The sequence below is a fragment of the Melanerpes formicivorus genome, unplaced genomic scaffold, assembly GCF_026170545.1.
Source record: "Melanerpes formicivorus ecotype bairdi unplaced genomic scaffold, bMelFor1.0.p_v2 SCAF_14, whole genome shotgun sequence".
Taxonomy (NCBI): Eukaryota; Metazoa; Chordata; class Aves; order Piciformes; family Picidae; genus Melanerpes; species Melanerpes formicivorus.
The window spans coordinates 17,077,717-17,103,812 of NW_027142366.1; the positions used below are offsets into that span (position 1 = coordinate 17,077,717).

The 26,096-nt window shown below is 45.7% G+C and overlaps 1 protein-coding gene across 4 annotated transcripts in view; it reads right to left on the reverse strand.

The window, feature by feature from the left end:
• KATNIP (katanin interacting protein) overlaps window positions 1–26,096 on the reverse strand; it is an 87,213-nt gene that overhangs the window by 33,541 nt on the left and 27,576 nt on the right. For all 4 annotated transcript variants that reach the window (XM_068147216.1, XM_068147215.1, XM_068147217.1 and 1 more), the window contains 5 exons: window positions 25,031–25,237; window positions 17,737–17,877; window positions 11,014–11,908; window positions 3,907–4,638; window positions 2,509–2,717 (listed from right to left, as the gene is read on the reverse strand). In XM_068147216.1, the coding sequence (XP_068003317.1) occupies window positions 2,509–2,717; window positions 3,907–4,638; window positions 11,014–11,908; window positions 17,737–17,877; window positions 25,031–25,237 (2,184 nt within the window). The remainder of the gene's footprint in view (window positions 1–2,508; window positions 2,718–3,906; window positions 4,639–11,013; window positions 11,909–17,736; window positions 17,878–25,030; window positions 25,238–26,096) is intronic.

The window sequence follows — 26,096 nt, forward strand, 5'->3', positions numbered from 1 at the left end:
TATTACAAAACACTGTCTCTTTGATGTCTGATGCCATTCCTTCAGAATAACTTTAGAAGACCAGCCTGGGAATCAAAATGTGTAACCTTACTGGATATCAAACCCCATGGATGCAATAATGCTACTGGCATTACAGAATGCAGAGTAATGTTCCCCTTCGCAGGCTGTAAAACATCTGTGCCAAACACCTCATCACCTCCTCTCTTCCTCTTCCTACTTTCTTGGCTGCTCAGATCCCTTCATTGCACTGGTGCCCACTGTCTTTTCTTTCAGACATGGTCTAATTCTCTCCTATTTCAAATACTTCTGCTTGTGAGCTTTGTCCTGCCTGTGTTCTTAGACACTTAGGGTTAAAACAAAACACTACTATAGTTCAGCACTTAGTGGAAAAGCAGTAAAAAGTATTCCCATGCTCCTACACCTGACCACCCTGCACAGCACCTTCCATGTGAGCAGGACTAACCATTTGGGAGAAGATATCTAGAAGAGATTGTAACAAGGGGCATAAATCTCAAGTGGCCTGAAGAAGGGAATGGGGAGTAATTGTTTCACTTCTTTCAACACTGAAACCGAGAGACATTAAATGAGCTCAGAGACAAACAGAAAGAGGATCTTGGTGCTATGTGAGTTAAGCTGGGAAACTTAGCACAGAGCACTCTAAGTTGTAGAAGTGCACAGGGGTTCAAAAAGCTAGTGGAGGAAACACAAGATCACAAAATAGTAGGAGTTTGGAAGGGACCTCTAGAGTCCAACTGCCCTGCCAAAGCAGGGTCACCTAAGGCAGGTCAAGCAGCACAAAGATCCATGGCAAGATACTAAACACAAAGGTCACTCAAAAAGTGCCTTCATGTGACAAATTTCAAAGGGCTGGATAAGTGTTTCAGAGAAACAGCACCAGTTGTAGGTCTGACCTGCTATGAAAGTTGGCATGGGAAAGATTATTAAATGCCTGGGAAAGATATGAGCATGAGCAACACTGACAAGAAAGACATTGCCATAAGAGCTTCTGAAAAGTTCTGGAGTCAGTGCAGTCCACACTGCTTCATCCACTGACCCTGCAACAGGAGAAAAGGGGGAAGGACCAACAGGTAGAGGCTGTTCAACCCCAGTACTAGTCTGAAGGACAACATCAGGCTGGGGAGGACAAAACATCTAGCAGATCTGTGTCATTCTAATGGCATAAGCATTCCTCCTCAAAGCCTGATGGTACCAGCAATTATAGAATGACAGGGAGACCAATGGCTCAGTCAGAACAGCTTTTGTTATGCCATCACTGATAGAGTTAGACAAGGAGTAGGAAGAGCAGCAGAGATGAATAGCAAAACAAAAGGCAGGGGCTGTGAGGAAATGCCAGACAGTTCAGGTCTAGCCTGCTGCAGTGGAATAGGCATTTTGCTGAATGCCCACAGCAAACAACACATGATCAAGAAGAACTTCAGTTTGTGTTCACAGAGCTCACTCTCATCTCTACCCAAGTAACTGAAGGGGAAAAAAAGTCCAATCCAGCAGCATGCTCATGCAGCCCAGAAGGCAACCGTGTCCTGGGCTGCAGCAAGAGAGGCAATTCTGTCCCTTGACTCTGCTTTGCTGAGACCCCACCTGCCTCCAGTTCTGGAGTCCCCAGCACAAGGAGGACACAGAGCTGCTGGAGTGAGTCCAGAGGAGGCCACAAAGATGATCCACAGGCTGGGGCACCTCTACTACATGAACAGGCTGAGGGAGCTGAAGCTGTTCAGCCTGAAGACTTAACTCTGAGGGGACCTTAAGAGCTGCCTTCCAGTACCTGAAGAGATCCTACAGGAAGGCTGGGGAGGGACTTTTAATGAGGATGTCTAGAGACAGGACAAAAGGGAATGGTTTGAAGCAGAGGGAGAGGATTAGACTGGATCCTATGAAGAAGTTCTTCAGTATGAGGGTGGTGAGACTCTGGAGTAGGTTGACCCAGGAGGCTGCAGATGGCTCCTCCCTGTGGGTGTTCAAGGCCAGGCTGAATGAGGCCTTGAGCAATCAAGTCAAGTTGAGAGGTGTCCCTCAACCTGCCCATCACAGGGAGTTTGGAGCAGATGATGTCTAAGGTCCCTTGCAACCTCAGCCACACGATCCAGAATAGTCTTCCTTGTAGTCTTATTAATTAATCAGGGAAACCAAAATTTGGAGGACCTTTGGGGCTTAAAACACAAACACATGGATCAAATAGGTGGCTCAGTTGGTAACGCATCAGACACTTAATGGGAAGGCCATGAGTTCAAGCCTGCAGTGGGCAGTAGTGTCCTCCCCACTCTAGTCATGAGGTCTGTGGTGACAGGTTGGACTCGATGAGCTTTGAGGTCTTTTCCAACCTTAGTGACACTGAATAAATTACTGAGCTGGTGGAGGAAAAAAACATATCTTCAATACAGAAAAATTAGCTGCTGCAGACCTTTACTCCATCATGGAAATCTGTCTCCTACTCCCATGTCATGGCTCAGAAAGAAATTTATAGAGAGTGCTGGACACAGAGGCCCCTACCTGCCGATTCTCTGTTCTTAACCCTGCTTGTGTAAAAGGTCTTTCATCTCCCTCCCTGTCAGCAGTTGTTGGCCTCTTCAGCTCTTCCTCGTATCTCAAGGAGCTGGCATTTTCCATTTCTCCATCACATGTCTGATCATAGCAGTAGATAGCTTCCAGAATATCATCATCAGTTGTGAACAATATAGTATCCCCCAAGTGCTCTGGAGCTGCAGGCAACAGACAAAATCAGACGGAGAAATCATACAAAGGAACAGAGAGAGTGATAAAAAAGCCACCCACATTTCTGGTCCTTCTTTACACTTCAGTTTCAGCAGTGTTTAATGTATGGTAAATTGCTACTGACTGCTGATAGAATTAGCCTGTTCATTCTCAAACTTTAAACTACACAGCAGAGAACCCTAGAGAATTCAGACAAATTTCCAACATGGGGGGGGAGGGGCGGGGCGGGGGAGGGGGGAAGGGCGAAAAAGCCTCCATCACCCTTTCCAAAAGACCAAATCAATGAAAATAAGTAAAAATGGAATGAAGCTGGAGGTGGGGAGATTCAGGCTGGATGTGAGGAAGAAGTTCTTAACCACGAGAGTAGTGAAGCCCTGGAATGGGTTGTCCAGGGAGGTGGTTGACGCCCTGTCCCTGGAGGTTTTTAAGCCCAGGCTGGATGAGGCTCTGGCCAGCCTGATGTAGTGTGGGGTGTCCCTGCCCATGGCAGGGGGGTTGGAACTAGATGATCCTTGTGGTCCCTTCCAACCCTGACTGATACTATGATACTATGAAATCTGCAACTTTTAAATATCTAGTGACTGTCTGGTGCTACTGAAACATGGATTTGTTGCCAAGGCATTGTTGAAATAGAGATTGGCTCTATATGCTGCTGAAATTCCCAGCACTGCTGAAGAAGTGCATTAGTGAGGTTTGCATCATGTTTGGAAATTCAAGGGACTAAATTCTACACAAAGTGCCAGCTTGCTTTGCAGTGCAAAGTGTATCATATCATAGTATCATAGTATCAGTCAGGGTTGGAAGGAACCACAAGGATCATCTAGTTCCAACCCCCCTGCCATGGGCAGGGACACCCCACACTAGATCAGGCTGCCCAGAGCCTCAGCCAGCCTGGCCTTAAACACCTCCAGGGACGGGGCCTCGACCACCTCCCTGGACAACCTATTCCAGGGCTTCACCACTCTCATGGGGAAGAACTTCCTCCTTACCTCCAGCCTGAATCTCCCCACCTCCAGCTTCATTCCATTCTCCCTAGTCCTATCACTACCTGAGATCCTGAGCAGTCCCTCCCCAGCCTTCTTGTAGGCCCCCTTCAGATACTGGAAGGCCAGCAAGCTGAATGTATTGATTTGCATTACACTGTTTGCACAAAGGAAGGACGTGATGGCACCATACCTCCTGACAAGGTTCCCGAAGCTTTTGCAATTTCTCCTTTAAAGATGCATTGCTCATCCAGCAGCATTATCATGTCTTTCACCCCTCTGAAAGAGTGGATGCGAGATTTATTGTAATTCCAAATCCTAATCATAGCTACTTGACAGGAATTCACAAAGTCAATAAAGATGAAGTGAGGTTTTCCAGGAGTAAACGGTGCTAGCCAGAGATGCATATCATCCTGAGTCCGATGTACCCCATCAATGAGGTTGGTTATTACTCTGGGATCGTTGCCATAAGCTGGTAAAATATTTATATCAGGTGGTTCAGCTGTTATTTTGGAAATCTGAACAGGTTCTCCTTTAGAACTGAAAACTTCAATCCCGTTCAGCCCCACGTAGTGCCTGTCTCCCCACGTCGTTCGAATGTCTATCACCAAGTGCTGTCCATAAGGTAACACAGGAATTCTGAAGTCATTTCCCTCGTGTACCTCCAAAGAATTTTCTTCTTGCCTTTTTGGTAGTGTTTGTAGTCCCTCTTTTTTCATTTGCTGACAGTCCCCAGGCCTGTTGATTTTCTGCTGATGGAGAAACTCATCAAAGATATCCCCTTGAAAATCCATGTTAGAGATTCGGCCGCGATGGGAGTAATTGAACTTCACCAAGGAGTTCCAGGACTCCTGCAGGGTGTGCTCTTGTTCACTGTGCCACTTTGCTCTAGAGGCTGCCATGTCCTTGACAGCAAAGTCTTCATCTGCAGACAATATTACAAAGGCATTTAGAGTATAAACAGGAGTGGCAGCAAACCACCACCACACAGACTCTCCAGAATGATGCTGGTCGTATTCATGTTCCCTTATCATGAAATTCTGTTACAGCAGCTCTTGTATATTGCCTCCCTCTTACGGAGGCTGCATGTCCCAATTTCCCTTCCCCATTTAGACACAACAAAACCCAATCATTTTTAACTACTGAAGACACAGATACTGGCTGTGTGGCTGTCACAATGATTTAAATCATCTGCCTGCATTTCTGCAGCTCTTTCATAGAGCAGGAAATGGCCAAACTGGTTCCATTTCTAAAGCCTCCAATGAAAATCAGCTGCATCTTTCCAAAGGGAAGCGGTGAGAGAAGCAGCAGGCTCAGGATACAAGGAGGGTGAGCTGAGCACTGCATTCTGTGCAGGCAATGTGCAAATATCATTTTCCAGCAAGTGTCAAATGTAGAAGGGGAATAATGGCAAAATATTACAGGAATAATGACAGAATAATAACAGGAACAGAGTGGGGACAGCAAATTAGAGAAGCACGGTGGGAGCAAAGCCTTCTCTCTCTGTGACTGCACCAGGGAGCTGCCTGATTTCCATCTCAAAACAATTAAGAGCAGATTATGCCAAAGATTTTTCAATAAAGCTGTAACTTATGTATTTCCTTCCAGTAAATGAAGAAAAGTAAGTGGAGTACTAAACAACTGCAGGCCCATGAGCTAGATTCTACTTCGGCACAACGTTCTTGTGTGGCTACTAAAACAAATGGTTAGCAAGAATAAATAGCAATTGCCATAAAATGCAAAAGAGCCTTTTCTCAGAAGGCTGCTCAGGACTACCTTTTCACTTTGCTTTTGGAAATACTAGGAAAGAAGCAATGTTCCTAATCGGTCTATAGCAAATAATCATTTGCACTGGGGACAAGGGAGCTACAAGTAAGAATTTTAAAGCAGATGGGAAACTACCTGAAAGAGGGTTGTCTTCCAGAATAAAAGGCTGGAGACTAACCTGACCATTCCTCCTTGCCCCAAAAAGGAAATACAGGTAGAAAGCAAAGGGAGGTATTTCAGAGCACATCCCTTGCACATCAGTTAGAATAGAATAGAATAGAATAGAATAGAATAGAATAGAATAGAATAGAATAGAATAGAATAGAATAGAATAGAATAGAATAGAATGGAATAGAATGGAATAGAATGGAATAGAATGGAATAGAATAGACGAGACCTTCAAGATCATCAAATCCAACCCATCAACCAATCCAACCCACCTAAACAACTCAACCATGGCACCAAGCACCCTGTCAAGTCTCCTCCTGAAAACCTCCAATGATGGTGACTCCACCACCTCCCCAGGCAGCACATTCCAACAGGCAATCACTCTCTCTGTATAGAACTTCTTCCTAACATCCAACCTAAACCTCTCCTGGCGCAGCCTGAGACTGTGTCCTCTTGTTCTGGTGCTGGCTGCCTGGGAGAAGAGACCAACCTCTGCCTGTCTTCAATCTCCCTTCAGGTAGTTGTAGAGAGCAATAAGGTCTCCCCCGAGTCTCCTCCTCTCCAGGCTAAGCAACCCCAGCTCCCTCAGCCTCTCCTCATAGGGCTTGTGTCCTAAACCCCTCACCAACTTGTTGCCCTTCTCTGGACTTGTTCCAGCAAGTCAACCTCCTTCCTAAACTGAGGGGCCCAGAACTAGACACAGTACTCAAGGTGTGGCCTAACCAGTGCAGTGCACAGGGGAAGAATGACCTCCCTGCTCCTGCTGGCCATACTGTTCTTGATGCAGGGCAGGATGCCATTGGCCCTCTTGGCTGCCTGGGCGCACTGCAGGCTCATGTTCAGCCTACCATCAACCAGCACCCCCAGGTCCCTCTCTGCCTGGCTGCTCTCCAGCCACTCTGACCCCAGCCTGTAGCACTGCATGGGGCTGTTGTGGCCAATGTGCAGAACCTGCATGTGCAAAAGTCACTTGCTCGGTCAAACCATGGTCCATGGACCTCCACATTGGGTGGGTGATCCCAAAAAGTACTTCCCAGAGCCTCACAATTTACCCAAAGATGATAGTGTTTACATACTGACCCTCTGAAAATTCACCACTTGGAAAATTCCAGGACAATCCGAGGCAGAAAAGTATTTGACAATATTAACTTCCCTTGGTTTGGAGAAATTTTTCTTCTTCTTTCCAACTAAATGATGTCTTTTTTTTCTGTTCAGTACTTCAAGCAGTACAGAAATTACAGCTCTGAAGCACTTCTAGAGCAGTGACTTTCAAAGGGAGGTTAAGAGGTTTGTTAGCTACCCTGAGTTGCAACAAGAGAAGTGCAGCTCTGAAAGGAAAGCAGCAAACAGCCCCAAAGCAGAGGTCAGTGGCTGAAGGCTCACAAGCTTTGGCATTTCTTTTAGACTCTAAAACTGATCATTTTTTTTACTGGAGCCATGTGAGCAATAAACTCTGCTTGTAGAAAGAGAGTATTCCAGCTGCAGATGTTATGGGTGCACTCCCAACCTCCTGCCTGCCTGAGGAGATTGTGTCATGGATGCCGTCCCAGAGTACTGAAATAATGACACCTCCAACGCGCATCTCCCCAGCGGGGCTTCCATCACCAAGTCTCTTGTCCTGCTTCTGATGGCAACGCCCAGCATACAGCTCCTCTCCAAATTTCAGTCAACTACATTTGGGGGCAACACCAGCTTGACACAAACACCTTTCTTCTCCCTGTTGTTTTAACCTGATTTTGACTCCCTGCAGCCTCCACGCTGCAATCACATGCTACATTTCCCAAATCACTCTGAAAGCTCTCTGCTCTGTCTTGTTCCACTTTGTAATCAGCTTTCCTGAAAATGGATGATCACAACTGCAGTTTTCCAACTGACATCTCACAAGTGCCCCTGTTCAGAAATTAACATTTCCCCAACTACCAGCAATGCCTCTGCCGATACACCCTGGGAGTGCTCTGCTAGAGTCACGCCTGCCTGCCACCTCACAGTCAATCTGTTAGCAACTACTCAGCCATCATCCTTCTTTGCCTCGGTCAGCTGCGATTGATGATTACTCAGCTTGCAACTTAATTGTTTGGTTTCAGTCCCCACATGACCCTGTGAGCAGTACTAATTAACTGCATTCCACTGCTATCAGTCCAGCCCTCAAGTTCATCTTTCTGTGCCATTCTTCAATCTTCTTCATTTATAATCCCCCCCCAAAATGATGTGTTATTTTCCAGTAACAGGAGATTGTTTAGTCTGCAGAAGAGGAGGCTGAGGGAAGACCTTCTTGATCTCTACAGGTACTTGAAAAGAGGTGGGAGTGAGACAGGAGTTGGTCTCTTCTCCCTACTGTCAGGTGATATAATGAGGGGAAATGGCCTCAAGCTGCACCAGGTGAGGTTTAGGCAGTATTAGGAAAAATGTCTTTGCTGTAAGAGTGGTCAGGGATTAGAACAGGCTGCCCGGGGAGGTGGTGGAGTCCCCATCCCTGGAGGTGCCATGGCACTGGGGGATGTGGTTGAATGGCCATGGTGGTGCTGGGTTGATGGTTGGACTGGATGTTCTTAAAGTGTTTTTTCCACCCCAAACAATGTTATGATTCTATGATTTATCACCACCCTCCCACCATTTCCTTTGCACATTCAAGCAGTTATCAAAGTAAGCTGGTAAGTTTTTACAGCAGCGCCCACCTGGGCTAAGCACACCTGCAGGTGCTATTTCTGATATAGAATAGAATAGAATAGAATAGAATAGAATAGAATAGAATAGAATAGAATAGAATAGAATAGAATAGAATAGACCAGACCGGAAGTGACCTTCAAGATCATCGCATCCAACCTATCATCCAACACCACCTAATCAACTAACCCATGGCACCAAGCACCCTGTCAAGTCTCCTCCTGAACACCTCCAGTGATGGCAACTCCACCACCTCCCTGGGCAGCCCATTCCAGTGGGCAATCACTCTCTCTGTGTAAAACTTCCTCCTGACCTCCAGCCTGAACCTCCCCTGGCGCAGCCTGAGACTGTGTCCTCTTGTTCTAGTGCTGGCTGCCTGGGAGAAGAGACCAACCCCTGCCTGTCTACAACCCCCCTTCAGGTAGTTGTAGACAGCAATTTCCCTTGCTCTGGTTCTTTTTCATAGTGACCAAAGGCATGCCGGGACATTGCATGGCAGCTCCTGCAGGCTCCCCTCTCTCACATGCTGCCCTAGGAAACTGCAGTTCCCCGTGCCCCGCACCAATTAAAACTCACCACACTTGGGGAAAGACTTAAAACTGTTTCCCTGTGGTTAATGCTCACTCAGCTCCACTTTGAAGATGGCTTTGCCCTGCACAGCACAGTGCAGAGAGAACAAAAGCAGCTGGCTGGCATGCAGTCTTCCCAGGGACAAACACACACTGGGGGGGATTTAACCACCAGATGACAAGATATGCTCTGAGCAAAATTAGAGGACATGATAATTAGAATGCTGACAGCCCTCATCTTACAGTTTACATTAAAACTTCTAAATTGCTCCTGCTTTTACAGCTGAACAGAAATGACTAAGGTGGGATTTATTTACAGCTTCCATAACGCTGACCAGTTTTTAATCAAACAGAGATGCTGCAAAAATGTGTGAAACAGCAAAGGGGCTGTGGTGAGTGGGTGGCTAAAGGGAAGACAGCAACAATTCCAACTACTTCCAGACTTTTCTCTTCTCAAAGGTATAATTTTCAGACACACTTGTAAAATTGCTGGTTCTTCCAAAGAGAGACAGAGAAGGAAAAATCCAGACATTCTAAATTTAGAAAGAACCATTTTCCTCACCTTGGTCTGAAAAAATCATGCTGTACCTGCTCACTGGAGCTGGCACTCCTGCACTCAGGCATATTTCCTGTCCCTTAGGGCCAGAACTTGAAGGCAAACATTCAAATATACAGAATGCAAGATCAAGAGAGGTGATTCTGCCCCTTTACTCTGCTCTTGTAAGACCCCACCTTGAATACTACATCCAGATATGGTGGCCCCATCATAAGAAGGATACGGAGCTCTTGGAGCAAGTCCAGAGGAGGGCCACAAAGATGATTCAATGGCTGGAGCACCTCCACTGTGAGGATGGGCTGAGGGACCTGGGGTTGTTCAGCCTAGAGTAAAGAAGAATCTGAGAGGACCTTAGAGCTGCTTTCCAATACCAGAAGGGATCCTACAGGAAAAATGGAGAGGAACTTTTCATGAGGGTGTCTAGAGACAGGACAAGGGGGAATGGTTTGGAGCTGAAGGAGAAGAGATTTAGACTGGATCTCAGAAAGAAGTTCTTCAGTGTGAGAGTGGTGAGACCCTGGAATAGGCTGCCCAAGGAGGTTGCAGATGCCTCCTCCCTGGGGGTGTTCAATGCCAGCATGGAAGAGGCCTTGAGCAGCTGAATCCAATTGAGAGGTGTCCCTGTCCATGGTGGGAAGGTTGGAGTAGATGATGCCTAGGGTCCCTTCCACCCTAAGCCATTCTAGCATCCTGGGATTCATGGAAATTGTTCTAAATTGTGCTAAATCACTCCCAACATTTCAGGTTTTATTTTTGTAACCTCTTGTTCCAATTCTCTGAGTCTTGTCCCTGCTCTGCCAGACTCCCTTCACTCAAGACAAATTAGTTGGTGCTTGCCCAGTTCTCATACTCTTCTCTGGGGACACACCATTGGCCACTGCCAGAGACAGCACACAGCTATACCCAGCTGCATCCTCCACCTCCAACAGAATCCCAGGTTAACTAAGAAAAGCTTGGAGCAGGATGACAATGACAATCAAATACAGGGAGCAGGTAACAGCTAAATGTAGTAAAAAAACCTCTTCATAATAAGCAGAGATGTGTAAGGGAAGGGTTTGAAAGAGGAATGCAGCTTCATTAGTGGAGAAGGGAAAATGAGGGCAGGTTTCCATTTGCTCCAAGTAAATCTATTCACAGCTTATATTCCCACAGAGAAAGGCACAAACCCACTGCAAAAGGAACTCTGTCAATTCCCTCCCTACCTGGAAGTCACACTCTTCTTGCAGATTTTCATTGATATTAGCAAATATTTGCTGTCTGCAGGACTGTCAGGTTTTAGAACATAATTTACTGAAATTTAGTCCTCAATCTTCTCCAAATATATTACAAAGCACTGCCAGGGGATGTGAATTTCTCAGTAGGAGAGCATTTCACGTCAGCTGTAGGACCAGGAGACTCTGAGCATCTTCACAGTGTGAATGAGAAAAACTCAATACTGCAAACAGCAAAACTAAAATCCCTCTGTCTGTCCCTCTCAGCACCTCAAGAGGTTCCCTCCCACCTAAATGATTCTCTGCTGCTGCAAACTGGAGAACATCTCAGCACTTGCATCATGTTTGCCAGCATGAGCTCTTACCTTTGAAAGCAGAATCATCTTCTCCAAGATTCATAGTGTTTAATCCTGCCCTTTTCATACACCTGGCACTTCTTCTTCTACTGGTAGGGTACTGTGAGCTGCAGCAGTTTTTGTTAGAAAGTTGCTCTGAAATGTCCAAGCTCACATCAGCATCCTTTCTGGTGAGCATCTGTGATCTCTCATCTCCATTTGCATTTCTGCTACTGGATCTGCTCAGTTCATTTCTCTGCAGTTTGACATCTTCATTAGTCAGATCTTTAAAGCTTTTGGTGCTCCCATCTGACTGTGCTTGAAATCTGAAGCCTGCACAAGGCTCTGTGGCAAGCCAGTGGGGCTTCTGCTTGCTGGAAGTAGCTTGATTACTCTGTGTTGCCTGGGAAGAAGACTGTAACCAAGAAGGAATTGCACCTGCAGAATCAGACAATTTCCTTCCTGTGAGCTTCTCCATTTGCTTACTCAAAGAAAACTCCTCATCAGGTTGAACACACTCTGCAACTGCCTCTACTGTTGTGTCCTCTTTGGCATCTTTTCTACAAACCTGAGATGGGAACCCTTTCAGATCATCCTCTAACTCAGCCAATCTTTTCTTTGTAGAGCTGTTTGAGTTCATCTGATGCTCAGGATTTTCTCCTGGTAGGGATTTCCTGCCGAGTGAAGCACTGTTTGAGTGCAAGTATTTAACATGTGGGTCTGTTTTCGTCTCTGTGACTGCAGGAGTATTTACTTCTTTCCTTTCATTTGAAGAACATGTACAGGTAACTTGCTTGTGATCCCTAAGGTCAATTGTAGTGCTACGGTCAGTGAGGAGATCTCCAGAGGCTCTCTCTAATTCACCATCAAACACAAGGTTCTTGTCAACATACAACTTCACCTTCTTTGCTCCAACATCAAGGTCCTGCAAAAAGACAAGGATGAAAATTTCAATTAGGCTGTTCCAGCACTACACATAGCATTGCCCTGGAACTCTGGCATTTCACCACTTAGCACATTAAAATGATTAAAACCCTGTGCCAGGGTTTTGACTGCTTTTGACTACTTCCTAATCAAAAGCTCCAACAACTGGAAAACATTGTGGAACATCTAAGATTTTATACAAAAGGACTACACATTGGCCACAACAACCCCATGCAGTGCTACAGGCTGGGGACAGAGTGGCTGAGAGCAACCAGGCAGAAAGGGACCTGGGGGTACTGGTTGACAGCAGATGAACATGAGCCAGCAGTGTGCCCAGGCAGCCAAGAAGGCCAATGGTATCCTGGCCTGCATCAGGAAGAGTGTGGCCAGCAGGAGCAGGGAAGTCATTCTACCCTGCACTCAGCACTGGTTAGGCCACTCCTTGAGTCCTGTGTCCAGTTTTGGGCCCCTCAGTTTAGGAAAGATGTTGAGTTGCTGGAAGGTGTCCAGAGAAGGGCAACAAAGCTGGGGAGGGGTCTGGAGTACAGCCCTGTGAAGAGAGGCTGAGGGAGCTGGGGTTGCTCAGCCTGGAGAAGAGGAGGCTCAGGGGACACCTTCTTGCTCTCTCCACCTCCCTGAAGGGAGGTTGTAGACAGGCAGGGGTTGGTCTCTTCTCCCAGGCAACCAGCACCAGAACAAGAGGACACAGTCTCAAGCTGTGCCAGGGGAGGTTTAGGCTGGATGTTAGGAAAAAGTTCATCATAGAAAGAGTGATTGGCCATTGGAATGTGCTGCCCAGGGAGGTGGTGGAGTCCCCATCACTAGAGGTGTTTAAAAAAAGACTTGATGGCGTGCTTGGTGGCATGGTTTAGTTGATAAGATGGTGTTGGGGATAGGTTGGACTTGATGATCTCAAAGGTCTTTTCCAACCTGGTCTATTCTATTCTATTCTAAAAACCATGACAGACACTGCCATGAATCATTTTTGGCTGACAAGGCTTCAATATTTAGAAAAGCTTGAGCAAAGCAGCCTAGATTGAGAATAATTGTATTTGATGAGGATAGACATTCCAGAAGCACATTTTGCTTCAACGTCTTTAAGATTCACCACTTTGCTGACGTGTTCCAGCACAGCTAACCACCTGGATCTCAGCCACTGGAGTCATAGAAATAAAAGCCTGGAAAAGATGTTTCTTTAAAAAATAGAAAAGAATCCAATCCATCTCTTTCCACTATATCATTGTGAAGAAAGCTGGGTTTAACAGCTTTCCAATCATCTGTCTTGCCAGGCTGTTCCAACACTTAACTGGCCTTCATCTCAGACAACACTGCCCCTCACAACTTCATCTCTATGGTCTCCTTTTCAGTGGCACCCACTAAAACTTGATTTTTTTTTTTTCATTCCATTGAAATTAATGTTCTTTGTATTCTCTACCTTCTCCTCCATCTAACCTTTCCTCCCTCTTGACAAAAATACTGGCATCTTCAAAGAAAATAGAGATGAGACAAAATCCATCTCCTTTCCGTCCTCTAACTTCCAGTAATGTGTCCAGCACGCAGAGGCTTGAAAGATTCTCTGTTCTTTCCTTATTCTCACAGAAACTGAGAAGCTGTTATTGAAAGTAAGAAGTTTCAGTGTCATCCTCTTGCTCATCTCCTGGATGTCAGTTCTCCTTGAATACTGATTCAAATTTTCCCCTGTTCCCAGCCTAAACCTGTTACTCCTTCATCTTCAAGCACAAGTGTCTCCAGCTCTTCACTCCTGCATGCACTCTCTACAGCCTCCAAAGCTTTACAGCTCCCATCCTACTGCCTTCCTAAAACATGTATGAGGTGAAATATGTAACATGGACCTACACAGGGGGAAAGCCAGAAGATGCAGGTGTAACAAGAAAGCTGAGAGAGGGGAGTGGATGTAGGCATGTAAGATGCATCTTTGACAGAAGAAGATCCCCTTCAGTAACTTCTCAGCCAACAGCTGTAAACCCCTTTGAATTGGCCATTATGTCATGGCTGCCTGTGTTACCTCCAGAGTATCACAAAGTGCTGCATATCTGCAGTTGGCCAGCAAACACGGTCTACTTTCCTCTTGACCAAGGACACTGCCAGATTAATCTAACTGGAGATCACAATGCTTTAATAATTGTATGTATTAAAAACTAACTACCTTGCTCTGCTTGGACAGGGGAGAGAAAGTCCATCAGGATGCCCCAGGAATGTTATTTTTTGTGTCTCTGCATGTCTGGACTGTTAATGGCCTCCTTAAATGCTAGAGGTATCAGATACTTACACTGAATTTGGGATAACTGCAACATTTCTACATAATATCCTACTGCCTGTAGCAATATTCAAACCTTAGCTCTATATCTGTTTCCAGATACTGCACAGAGCCACAGAAATACACACTTGGATATTTTGAGGACTATTTGTCAACTGAATCTTTTAAAATCAAAATCAGCCACCTCTTAAAAGCAACATGTTTTGAATTCCACTCCACCCACTAGTACTGGAGGAGGACAGGTAGACAGAGAAAACCTTACAAAACGAGCTGGTGGAGCTTATTCTTTCTAAAAGGGGCATCACTCAAGCACAGAAAAGGGCCAGTCACTGCTCCAGTCAGTGGGAAATTGCATTCCCCTCTCTGATGTTTTGGAAAGTCTGCAACATTATCACAGGAAGCAAGAGAGTTGTTGGGACTGTAGCAAAATGAATGAGGCAAAGCTAAAACATTTCCAGGTAAATATAGACAGCCTGAAGTGGGGCAGGCATTAACAACCAGGCTGATAGCTCAGAAAACCCACCTGTTCCTGAAGACCCAGTGACAGAGCTCATTAAATTCTCTTACACCAACATCCTAAGCAGATTGAGGCTCAGGGAGAGAAAATATGAAGAGAGTTTGGGGATTCCAGGAACAAAACATATGCAGACACAAGACTATGAATTGCTCTTTTCCTTTCCCTCCCACCCTTCTTCTGAGCTTCCAGTTGCTTAGTGATCAGATGTGGTGGGAAAGACTGACAGGGTGGTTAGCTTCCCTTGTGCCACTGCTTAACTCCGCACATGAGGAGGCTGAAGAAATCCCTTCCTCAAGAGAAATTCAATCACAAAGCCACCCTATCAACAAGCCCTCAATCCTTCATCCACAGCAGGTTTTTCTCCTCCAGGAAGAGTCAGCAGAATGGCACAATGCCTCAGAAAAATCAGGCATGTATGATCAGAGTCAGAGAGGAACAAAGGAAAGATTTGTGAGAATAATTCTATAGTTTCTCTTGATGTTCCCTCCCAGTTTGCACTTTTAGCCCTCCCAGTTTGCACTTTCAACCCTCCCAGAGTGCCTGCTGGAACAGCACTTTCCACTGAAGCAAGAGGGGTGGCATTTCTGGCCACTTCAGTGATATTTGTGCACAAAGGACAGAGCTTAAAAAGAGAGGCCCTTTTCTTCCAATTACACCTGGACAGAGGATTTAAGTTGCCTCTGCCTGGCTTCTCACAGATGTGAGAGAAAGGAGCAAAAGAAAAGTCAAGAACTAGATAAAAAAAAATTTCTTCTATAAGCCCAGTTCTTCTGGAATAAAGCTGCTGCATCCTTACAGACAATGCAGTCCAGCACTGCAAAAAAATCTCCAACCCAAGAGCATGGACATGAACACACAGCCAGGAGGATCATGGACACAAGCAACTGCCTGAAGAAGAAAATGATCCAATTAGAGAACAACAAAGATCTTAATGCATTTAAGTGTTAATTCCATTCATGGATTTGTGAAGACACTCAACAGACATAATTGTGGCCTTCCAGGATCTGAAGGGGGCCTACAGGAAGGCTGGGGAAGGACTGCTCAGGATCTCAGGTAGTGATAGGACTAGGGGGAATGGAATGAAGCTGGAGGTGGGGAGATTCAGGCTAGATGTGAGGAGGAAGTTCTTCCCCATGAGAGTGGTGAAGCCCTGGAATGGGTTGTCCAGGGAGGTGGTTGAGGCCCCATCCCTGGAGGTGGTTGAGGCCCCATCCTTGGAGGTGGTTGAGGCCCCATCCCTGGAGGTGTTTAAGCCCAGGCTGGATGAGCCTCTGGCCAGCCTGATCTAGTGTGGGGTGTCCCTGCCCATGGAAGGGGGGTTGGAACTAAATGATCCTTGTGGTCCCTTCCAACCTTGAATGATACTATGATGACATTATATTGGAGCTTGTGAAAAGTTCTAATAGTATCCAGTCAGGCTGCAACATCAAGGCAGTCTGCATCAAGTGTTTGCAAACTGCCTGGGTATTTCAGACAACCTGGGAAAGAACTGGCTGCCCCTGCTGACACCTGATCTCTTCCAGCAGAGTGAAAATGACCTCTTTTTTTTGCAGACCTCATCTGAAGTGAATAAAGAGGAAGACTTCTCTGAGACCTTGTAGTTCAATGAATCAAGGAATCTATGACAATGATCTCATCTGACTTTTACAGCTTCCTTCAGACATATTTTTCCTACTTCCAGACTCAGGTTCAGGCAGCCAAACATACAGAAGCTGTGGTCTGAATTAATTTTTTGCCTGGTTTTTGAAGAAGTACTTGGGCACCTCTCAGTTATGTGAGGGAAAGGAGGAGGTTAGAATGACTACCAAAACATCACACAGAAATCCAGCTCTGGATTTACATCAGAAGGAAGCAAACTGTTAGCCAATTGTATTTTGGGGGATGCACTTCTCAGCAAAACCTTCTCATAACAGACTACAGAATTAGGCAGAACTTCTTTGCATTATTCTTTCATCTTCAGAAAAAGGAGACTCCCCTTGAGCTGGTGTAGACTGCTGCACTGCCACCAAATCCATGGGATTAAACTCCTAATGGGTTTTACAGCTTGCCTCATAAGGGTTTATTAAAAGCAGTACCTTGGAATACAGAAATACATTTATGTGCATCACTTGCATTACATTCAATAGGTTTGGTAACAAATCATGCTGTTACCTCCAAAGCCAACCACCTCCCAATGATGATGGAACATTATGTAGCTCACTTTTTAATGGGGGGGGGGGGGGGGGAGGGGGAAATAAAAAGCTATTAAAACTCCAGGAAATAAATATAAATCATGTTCTAAGAAATGTGTTTAAGCTGTCCCTTCCACAGCCATTTCCATATGTATAAATTACCATATGTGCTTATATAAGAACATGGATGAGAGCAAAACCAGAGAGAGAAAGCCTCTTATTTATAATCCAGAACTGAAAATCCTCTTTGATTCAGTACCTGGGATTTTTGTATTTGGGTTTTTTTTTTCATTGCACTGCAGTGTACAAACAAGAGTAATTTCCATGGTGACATTCAAACACACAAACAAGAGGCCATCTGCCATGAGATGTCTCTCTTGCAACACCAGATTACTTGGTTTATTATGAACACAGTCAGTACACTTTTAATTAGGCGACAAAAGCAAAGTCAAGTAGCAGTCAGCCTATTTATACTTATCTACACCTGAAAACACAGATTTAAACACACATTTATTTCTCCTGTGATAAAACAGCTTCAAATCTTGACTCAGAAGACATACTTACCTATGTATCTCTATTTCTCACCACAGTAAAGGGGTGAGGGACAGAATATGCCAGGCTTTTATTAGGTCCATAGACACCTTTGAAAGAAGATGCTCACTGTGCCTCTGAAAACATGACCACTGCTACCCCTCACAATTAAGACAACAGCAAATGTCCCTGCAAGCCAGGGAGCCCTCCCAGCTCCCCATCTTGTTAAACAGGATCCCCTTTTATTTCCTCCTTTGGAAAGTGGATCACAGCAAGTTTCCCCAAGGGAAGGCAGAGCACAGAGAGAGAGGAGTTGAGAAAAGTCTACTTACACTGGGAGTTGTTGTGTTGTAATTCCAAATCTTGATCTTGGATATACCAAAGTCACGTGACCGGGTGGGATTGCGGATAACGAAGTAAAGTTGGAGGGGTGGATGGAAAGGGCACATCCAAGGGGAGCTTTCCTCTGTGATCTAAAAACACAGCCCAGCAGACTGTCACTAATACTCTTTCTCAGAAAGCAGGAGATTGTCATTAACTCCCCACCCCCCAGGAAACCAGACACTGATCAGAAAAGTAATCATTTTCTACATCCACTAGGGTGAGAGCAAGCCCTTAACCTCATTTCCAAACAGTAAATCTGCCCCTCCTGCCTGTAAGACAGCTCACAACAACCTGACAATTAGATAAAGGTCAGCTGCTTGCTGTCCCAGGAAGACATCTGCACGCTCATGGGTGACAGGCAGTCTGCCATGCTTTGTATTTGCAGGCTCAGAGCAAGCCCAGTTTATTTTAATCACGTTAATCAGCTTTGCAGGCATGGAGGAGATCACTGAGCACAATGGACAATCTAGAATCATTTCCTTTCTTCAAGTGTTTAGACTTGTGGTTTGGCCTTAGAATTGTATTTCTCTGTCTCTTAATCAGGCTTTGCAGACAATCCATTTCAATTCCAGATCTAGTCCTCAGAGCTATATATAGGACTCCATACATCAAATTATCTAAGATATTCCAGAAACTCCCAATGTGATTTTTATAGACAAATGACAATCAATACATCTTACACTACCAAAGGATGCCTAATTCTGGACATGCTTCAGAAGTGCTACTCTAGCTGTTCAGGCATGGAGGAAAAGGCTGTGTGTTAGCTCAGCAAGAAGCAAGGACTAAAGAGCTTCATAATCAAAATGTTGAATACTAATACAGTTGATATTGAATGTAACCCCAAACCAGAGATGAACTAGGACCCAAATATACATGCAGACAACACTACAGTGCTCTGAGATGAGCAGACAAATCAGCTCCCTTTACTTTCAAGGATGCCCAGTACATGCAGTCACACAGAGGGGACACAAAGCCACTATTCCTACTGTGTACTTCAGATGTGTGCCTGATGGTAGAGAGAGAGCTCTGCCAGCCTGTTCAACATCATCATAAACAGATACACTTCTCAGAGTGGACATCTTCATGTTCCAATCTCTGAAGGTTCATGCCTGGAGAAGAGGAGGCTCAGGGGAGACCTTATTGCTGTCTACAGCTACCTGAAGGGAGGTTGTAGCCAGGAGGGGGTTGGTCTCTTCTCCCAGGCAACCAGCAGCAGAACAAGAAGACACAGTCTCAAGCTGCACCAGGGGAAGTTTAGGCTCAAAGTGAGGAGAAAGTTCTTCACAGAGAAAGTTGTTAGCCTTGGAATGGCTGCCCAGAGAGGTGTTGGAGTCACCATCCCTGGAGGTGTTCAAGCGGGGACTGGACGTGGCACTTGGTACTATGGTTTTGTAGTCATGAGGTCTTGGGTGACAGGTTGGACTTGATGATCTTTGAGGTCTCTTCTAAGCTTATTGATTCTATGATTCCTCTGCTCCAGAGGTCTCTCAAAAAACTTTGGGAGACTATTTCTGCTTTGAATATCACATTTGGGCATAAGTAACCATAAGAGTGCCAGGCAGGTATAATTTTTTTCTATAGCAAAACAGAAAGAATCCTCTTAACATCAAAGAAATGAAGGACAACCCTCAAACCAGTGTGAGCCCAATTTCAGTATCAGCTGCAAAGCCAGGTCATGTTGATAGCCATGTTATGAATATGAACAACTGAAAAATCATTTCCCAACAACAGGCAGCATCTGGTGAGTGACCCATCTCCATCCTGGAAATCAGTGTTCTGATGTGTACTGACATAGTGAGAGAGATGCCTTCACTAAAGGGCTCCAGATTCAGAACTGAGATGGAATCTGGAGAGCCCTGTTCACACTTCTCCCTAGCTTCTCTGTAAACCTGCACATGATATTCCAAACAACAGAGGCATAGCACAGCCAGGCTGAGTATTGTGTCTTGAGTGAGAGGCTGCTGCAGAGATCATTTTGTGGACTGGAGCAAGTCACTGCTTAAGACTGAGGCTACAGAGACTCAGAAGTGTCTCCATCAGCATGTCGGAAGATCTGACACCAAAAACTGAAGGCAACTTGATGACTCCATGGCAAAGCTCATGAGACTGTGGAGCTCTCTCATGGAGCTAAGAGTCATGGTGATGTCTTTGACTTCACATGATGTGCTGGAGTCTGGAAGTACTGTTCTTGCACCTAGCTCTGAATGCCTAGCCCCAAAGTTCTTTGAACCATCAGGGTGAATCTGTTATGTCAGAAGGAGGAATTACATTTGAACTGGGTCAAGGGGGAGAAAAAACAACACTAAAATCAGAGTGGGAACCTCGGGCCTTAGAATTTGTGGAAGACTGGATTGAGACTGCTTTGTATCTTCACAGAAAAGAGTAATTTGCCATTGGGATGTGCTGCCCAGGGAGGTGGTGGAGTCACCATCCCTGGAGGTGTTCAAATAAGGATTGTATTTGGCACTTGAAGCCATGGTTTAGCTGTCATGAGGTGCTAGGTATTGGGTGATAGGTTGGACTTGATGATCTCTGAGGTCTTTTCCAACCTGGTTGATTCTATGATTCTGTATGGGCACTGAAGGGATACCTGAGGAAGAGTAAAGGAAGGCTCAAGCACTGTGAGACAAATGCTGTGGGTCTGAGGATGCACCACCGTAAAGAAGTACTTCAGTTAGGTAGTTCCAGAATTGCAGTCACCTGTCCTTATTCTGAGGTTTAAGAGACCTCTCCACACATAAAAGAATTTAAATGTTTATAAAAAAACAATTTAAATGGAATGCCAAGTCTGTCTCATTAAGCATTAAATCTCATCAGGCACTATTCTGGAGGTGACAGCACTTGATGTTCTGCCAGGCATTGTTTTCTGGTTTACAGCAAATCACAAAGCGTAAGGGAGGAGACAATTTAAGTGTTCTTAGAAGTCTGCAAGGGTAGTAAATAAATTACTCAATAAGTAGAAGCCCTGATCTCCAACAGGAGATCTCTCGAAGTCAAATGGATGCCTAGAGGATCCAAGATGCAAGTGTTTTAACCATGGTGAAGTAAGCTTTCCACAAAGTCGGGTTTGATGTTAAACTTCCATTCTGTTGCAAATCTGAGTTGTTTGGAGATTCATTTGTTAGCCTTTTTTTTCCTAATGCACCCAAAAGCTTTCCTGTGTGATCTGAAACATACACACACCTGGAAACTCTGCTTTAACCTCTAAAGGAGATCAGTTACCACACATCCACATTCTAAGACCATATTCCCCCCTCCAGACTGCATCTTCTCTGATACTCTGATTCTCTTGGAGAGGAGATTATGGTGTCACAAATCAAAGGAATATATCAATTAATGAAATATAAAATCTCCTTACTTAAGGATAATAGGATAGTTAACTATGTGAGCAATGCTAAGAAGTTCATAATGGCTTAATGAATATATTACCACATGATTTATAATGCTCTAGAAAAGCTGAGTGTCATTGCTGCTACCACTACTGAGTGTCATCTGCCAGAGAGCATGGCCTGGAGAGGAGAATGAGTACTTATGACACCCAAATTACAGTTTTCAGGACAAAGGAAGAAAGATGTTTCAAGTACAAATATTTGCCTGGAAAAAATAAATATCCATACTGACTTTCAACTGCATTTCCAAATACTGCATACCTGCCCTCTTTCTGTTCTCATTCCCCCTGCAAGCAGGAAAGTAGCACTAGCATGAATAAGTCCAGGCTGGTAATAGAATAGAATAGAATAGAATAGAATAGAATAGAATAGAATAGAATAGAATAGAATAGAATAGAATAGAATAGAATAGAATAGAATAGAATAGAATAGAATAGAATAGAATAGAATTAACCAGGTTGGAAGAGACCTTCAAGATCATCAAGTCCAACCTATCATCCAATACCATCTGATCAACTAAACCATGGCACCAAGCACCCCATCAAGTCTTTTCCTAAACACCTGCAGTGATGGTGACCCCACCACCTCCCTGGGCAGCCCATTCCAATGGCCAATAACTCTTTCTATGAAGAACTTCTTCCTAACATCCAGCTTTTGGATAGCTGCAATGCATCCAAACAATGCTCAGAAAGAAAAGCCAGTGTTCTCCTCCAGTTTAGCAGCAGGGAAACTCCCCCAGTTTCACATCTGAACCTCCACTTCACCCTGAGCTTGCAAACTGGATTCACCAGCCAAGCATCACCACAGTATCAGCACTCCCAGCCTGCAATCCTCTTCTAACCTGGGCAGTAAAATCCACCTGACCAGAGAAAAGCCAAAAGTCCCTCTTCCAAGGAACACTCTAGGGCCGTTCCAAAGCAGCACCTATCAGTGTACAGCAGGCTCTCTGATGTCAGCAGAGCCCAAAGACACTGAGGGTTGTGTCGGGCACTTTTCCTGTTTTAAGAATGCCAGGAGAGTGCAGCAATCAGTACCTGGCAGGAATGGTTGCTTTATTGTTTCCATCAGACTCTTCAGATCATGTTCCACATAGTTCATGACTATATAGGTCTCATCCATATTGCTGCCTACCACAATGACTCCAGAGATGGAGACTATACCACCTCTCTGGGCAGCCTGCTCCACTGCTCCATCACTCTCAAAGAAGATCCTCCTCATGTTTAGACGGAACTTTCTATGTCCAAACTTGTGCCCATTACCTCTTGTTCTGTCACTGGGCACCACTGAAAAAAACCTGGCCCCATCCTCCTGACACTCCTCCTTTAAGCATTTATGAGCACTGATGAGATCTCCCCTCAGTCTGCTCTTCTGCAGGCTAAAAAGCCCTAAGTCCCTCAGCCTTTCTTGATAAAAAGAGATGTTCTAGTCCCCTAAACATAGTATCATAGTATCAGTCAGGGTTGGAAGGGACCACAAGGATCATCTAGTTCCAACCCCCCTGCCATGGGCAGGGACACCCCACACTAGATCAGGCTGGCCAGAGCCTCATCCAGCCTGGCCTTAAACACCTCCAGGGATGGGGCCTCAACTACCTCCCTGGACAACCCATTCCAGGGCTTCACCACTCTCATGGGGAAGAACTTCCTCCTCACATCCAGCCTGAATCTCCCCACTTCCAGCTTCATTCCATTCCCCCTAGTCCTATCACTACCTGAGATCCTGAGAAATCCCTCCCCAGCCTTCCTGTAGCCCCCTTCAGATCCTGGAAGGCCACAATGAGGTCACCTCGGAGCCTTCTCTTCTCCAGACTGAACAGCCCCAACTCCTTCAGTCTGTCCTCACAGGAGAGGTGCTCCAACCCTCTGCTCATCCTCCTGGCCCTGCTCTGGACACCTTCCAGCACCTCCAGATCCCTCTTGTAATAGGGGCTCCAGAACTGGAGGCAGTACTTCAGGTGGGGTCTCCCCAGAGCTGAGTAAAGGGGGAGAATCACCTCCCTTGCCCTGCTGGCCACACTTCTGAGGCAGCCCAGGATCTGATTGGCTTTGCGGGCTGCAAGTGCACACTGAGAGCTCCTGGTGAGCCTTTTGTCCACCAGCACCCCCAAGGCTCTCTCCTCAGGGCTGCTTTCCAGCCAGTCCCTGCCCAGCATGGATTTGTGCCTGGGATTGCCTCGACCCAGCTGCAGGACCCTGCCCTTGGTCTTGTTGAACCTCCTGAGGTTGGCTTGTGCCCACCTCTCCAGCCTGCCCAGGTCCCTCTGGATGGATCCCTTCCCTCCAGCTGTCTGCTGCACCACACAGCTTGGTGTCATCAGCAAACTTGCTGAGGGTGCACTCAATGCCACTGTCCATGGCACCCACAAAGATGTTTCCTGCATCCTCTCAAGCAGTCCTGAAAGTTTTGTGATCTTGTTCTACAGATACTATGATTATATTACAGTACTTTAAAAACTGAGTGTGTTCTTTCATCCAAGACATTAGCACACAGTTAATATATGAAGGGGCAGAGTTGAAGCTGCCTCCTTCTACTGCTCAATTAAGTAAGTCAGGAGAATTAATCAAATGGTGTTCTTCAACAAAATTACAACTGAATACCAACATCTTGGATGGGAAACCTGGATTTCTTAATAATAAGCAATCACAGAATGGGTCAGATTGGAAGTGGCCTCAGAGATCATCTACTCCAACCTCCCTGCCATGGGCAGAGACACCTCTCAACTAGACTTGGCAGCTCAAGGCCTCATACAGCCTGGCCTTAAACACCCTCATGGAGGAGGCATCCACAACCTCCCTGGGCAGCCTGTTCTGGTGTCTCACCACCCTCACACAGACGAGCTTCTTCCTAAGCTCCATTCTAACCCTCCTCTCCCTCAGCCTCAAACCATTCCCCCTTGTCCTGTCTCTAGACACCCTTAGTAAAAGTCACTCTGCAACCTTCCTGTAGGATCTCTTTAGGTATTGGAAGGCAGCTCTAAGATCCCTTCAGAGTTAAGTCTTCTCCAGGCTGAACACCCCCAATTCCCTCAGCCTGTCCTCATAGTAGAGGTGCTCCATCCCTTGGATCATCCTTGTGGCCCTCCTCTGAACTCACACCAACAGCTCTGTGTCTTTCTTATGATGGGGACACCAGAGCTGGACACAGTATTTGAGGTGCGGTCTCACAAGAACATAATAAAGGGGAAGAGTTTCAGAATTAAATGATGTTTCTAAACAACAACAAAAACAAACAAACAAAACTAGTGAGAATAGGAATAGGAATAGGAATAGAATAGAATGGAACAGAATGGAATAGAATAGAATGGAACAGAACGGAATAGAATGGAATAGACCAGACCAGACCAGACCAGGTTGGAAAAGACCTTTGAGATCATCGAGTCCAACCTATCATCCAACACCATCTGATCAACTAAACTATGGCACCAAACACCCCATCCAGTCTCTTCCTAAACACCTCTAGTGATGGTGACTCCACCACCTCCCTGGGCAGCACATTCCAGTGGCAAATCACTCTATCTATGAAGAACTTCTTCCTAACATCCAGTCTAAACCTCCCCTGGCACAGTCTGAGACTGTGTCCTCTTGTTCTGGTACTGGTTGCCTGGGAGAAGAGACCACCCCCAACCTGGCTCCAACCTCCCTTCAGGGAGTTGCAGAGAGCAAGAAGGTCTCCCCTGAGCCTCTTCTTCTCCAGGCTAAGCAACCCCAGCTCCCTCAGCCTCTCCTCACAGGGCTTGTGCTCCAGACCCCTCCCCAGCCTTGTTGCCCTTCTCTGGACATGTTCCAGCAAGTATAACCCCCCCAAAAAAATATGATAACATAAACAGTTCACATCCATCACTAAGGTAGCTTACATTTAAGGTCTTATTGACCAAGCAGCACAAATCCCCTCGGTTGTCAGCGTTCCGAATATCCACATCATGAGGAGACACAAACAGCTTCCTGTTGTACAAATCAAAGAACTCCACCTGGCTCAGGCCCACATTCTCTGGATTTCCCCAGTTGGAAAGAAGTTCCACAGTCACATAAATGGCATCAGATACTTCCATCCTGCTTGTCATCTGGATCAAAACAAAACATGGCATGAGCAGAAGTGACAGAAGAATGCAGAGCAAAACAAGGGCTGTTCAAGACTACCACACTGACAAGCCAGAAACAAAAAGCTGGCTCTGGCAGTTTAGGCTGGGTGCCTCCTGTTCCTGCCACATACACTTCCAGTGTCTCAAGTGTCCAGCCCAGTAGGTGGACACAAAAAGCTGTGTATTTCATACCCATAATATCCTGCACCCTATAAAGCCATCAGCAAAGTCTTTCACTTGCTCTTTTCTTCCCTCTCTGCTCCCATGAGAGATGCTCCCTATCAGGCAATGGTGGGGGAGTATCTCAAGGCCTCCTAGGCCTGGCTAGGCCTAACGCCAGGAGGAGAAGTGGGGAGGGGCAGTCTCAGACCTGGCCTGCCCGAGACTAGCCTAGCAGTGGGAGGGGGGAAAGAGCCCTGGGAGTTTTGGGTGAACCCTCAGGAGGGGACATAGGAATTGTTGGGGACCTTTGGGTGTGTTGGAAGGGACTCTGCATGCTTTGGGATTCTTTTGTCACTGTGCTTGCAGCTTCTGTAAAACACTGCTTTTCCATTTAAACTTTCCATCACTTCTGTAATCCATTTGTGTGAGTGTCATTCTTTTGCCCCTCTCAAAGGCAAAAGAGGATCTGCCTGGCCTCAAACCAAGACACTGGCAAACTCAAGGCTATCTGGATGGCATTTAACCATTAACATTAACCATTTAACCATTCTGGCTTTCACCAATTCTGCCCCACATCAACTAGTAAGTCTGTGGCAGGGTAAGAGAAGAGAACCTATCACCCTCTTAGAAAGCCTAAGGAGAAAACAGGTCTCTGTTCTTTGTTTGATTTGTCATTCTG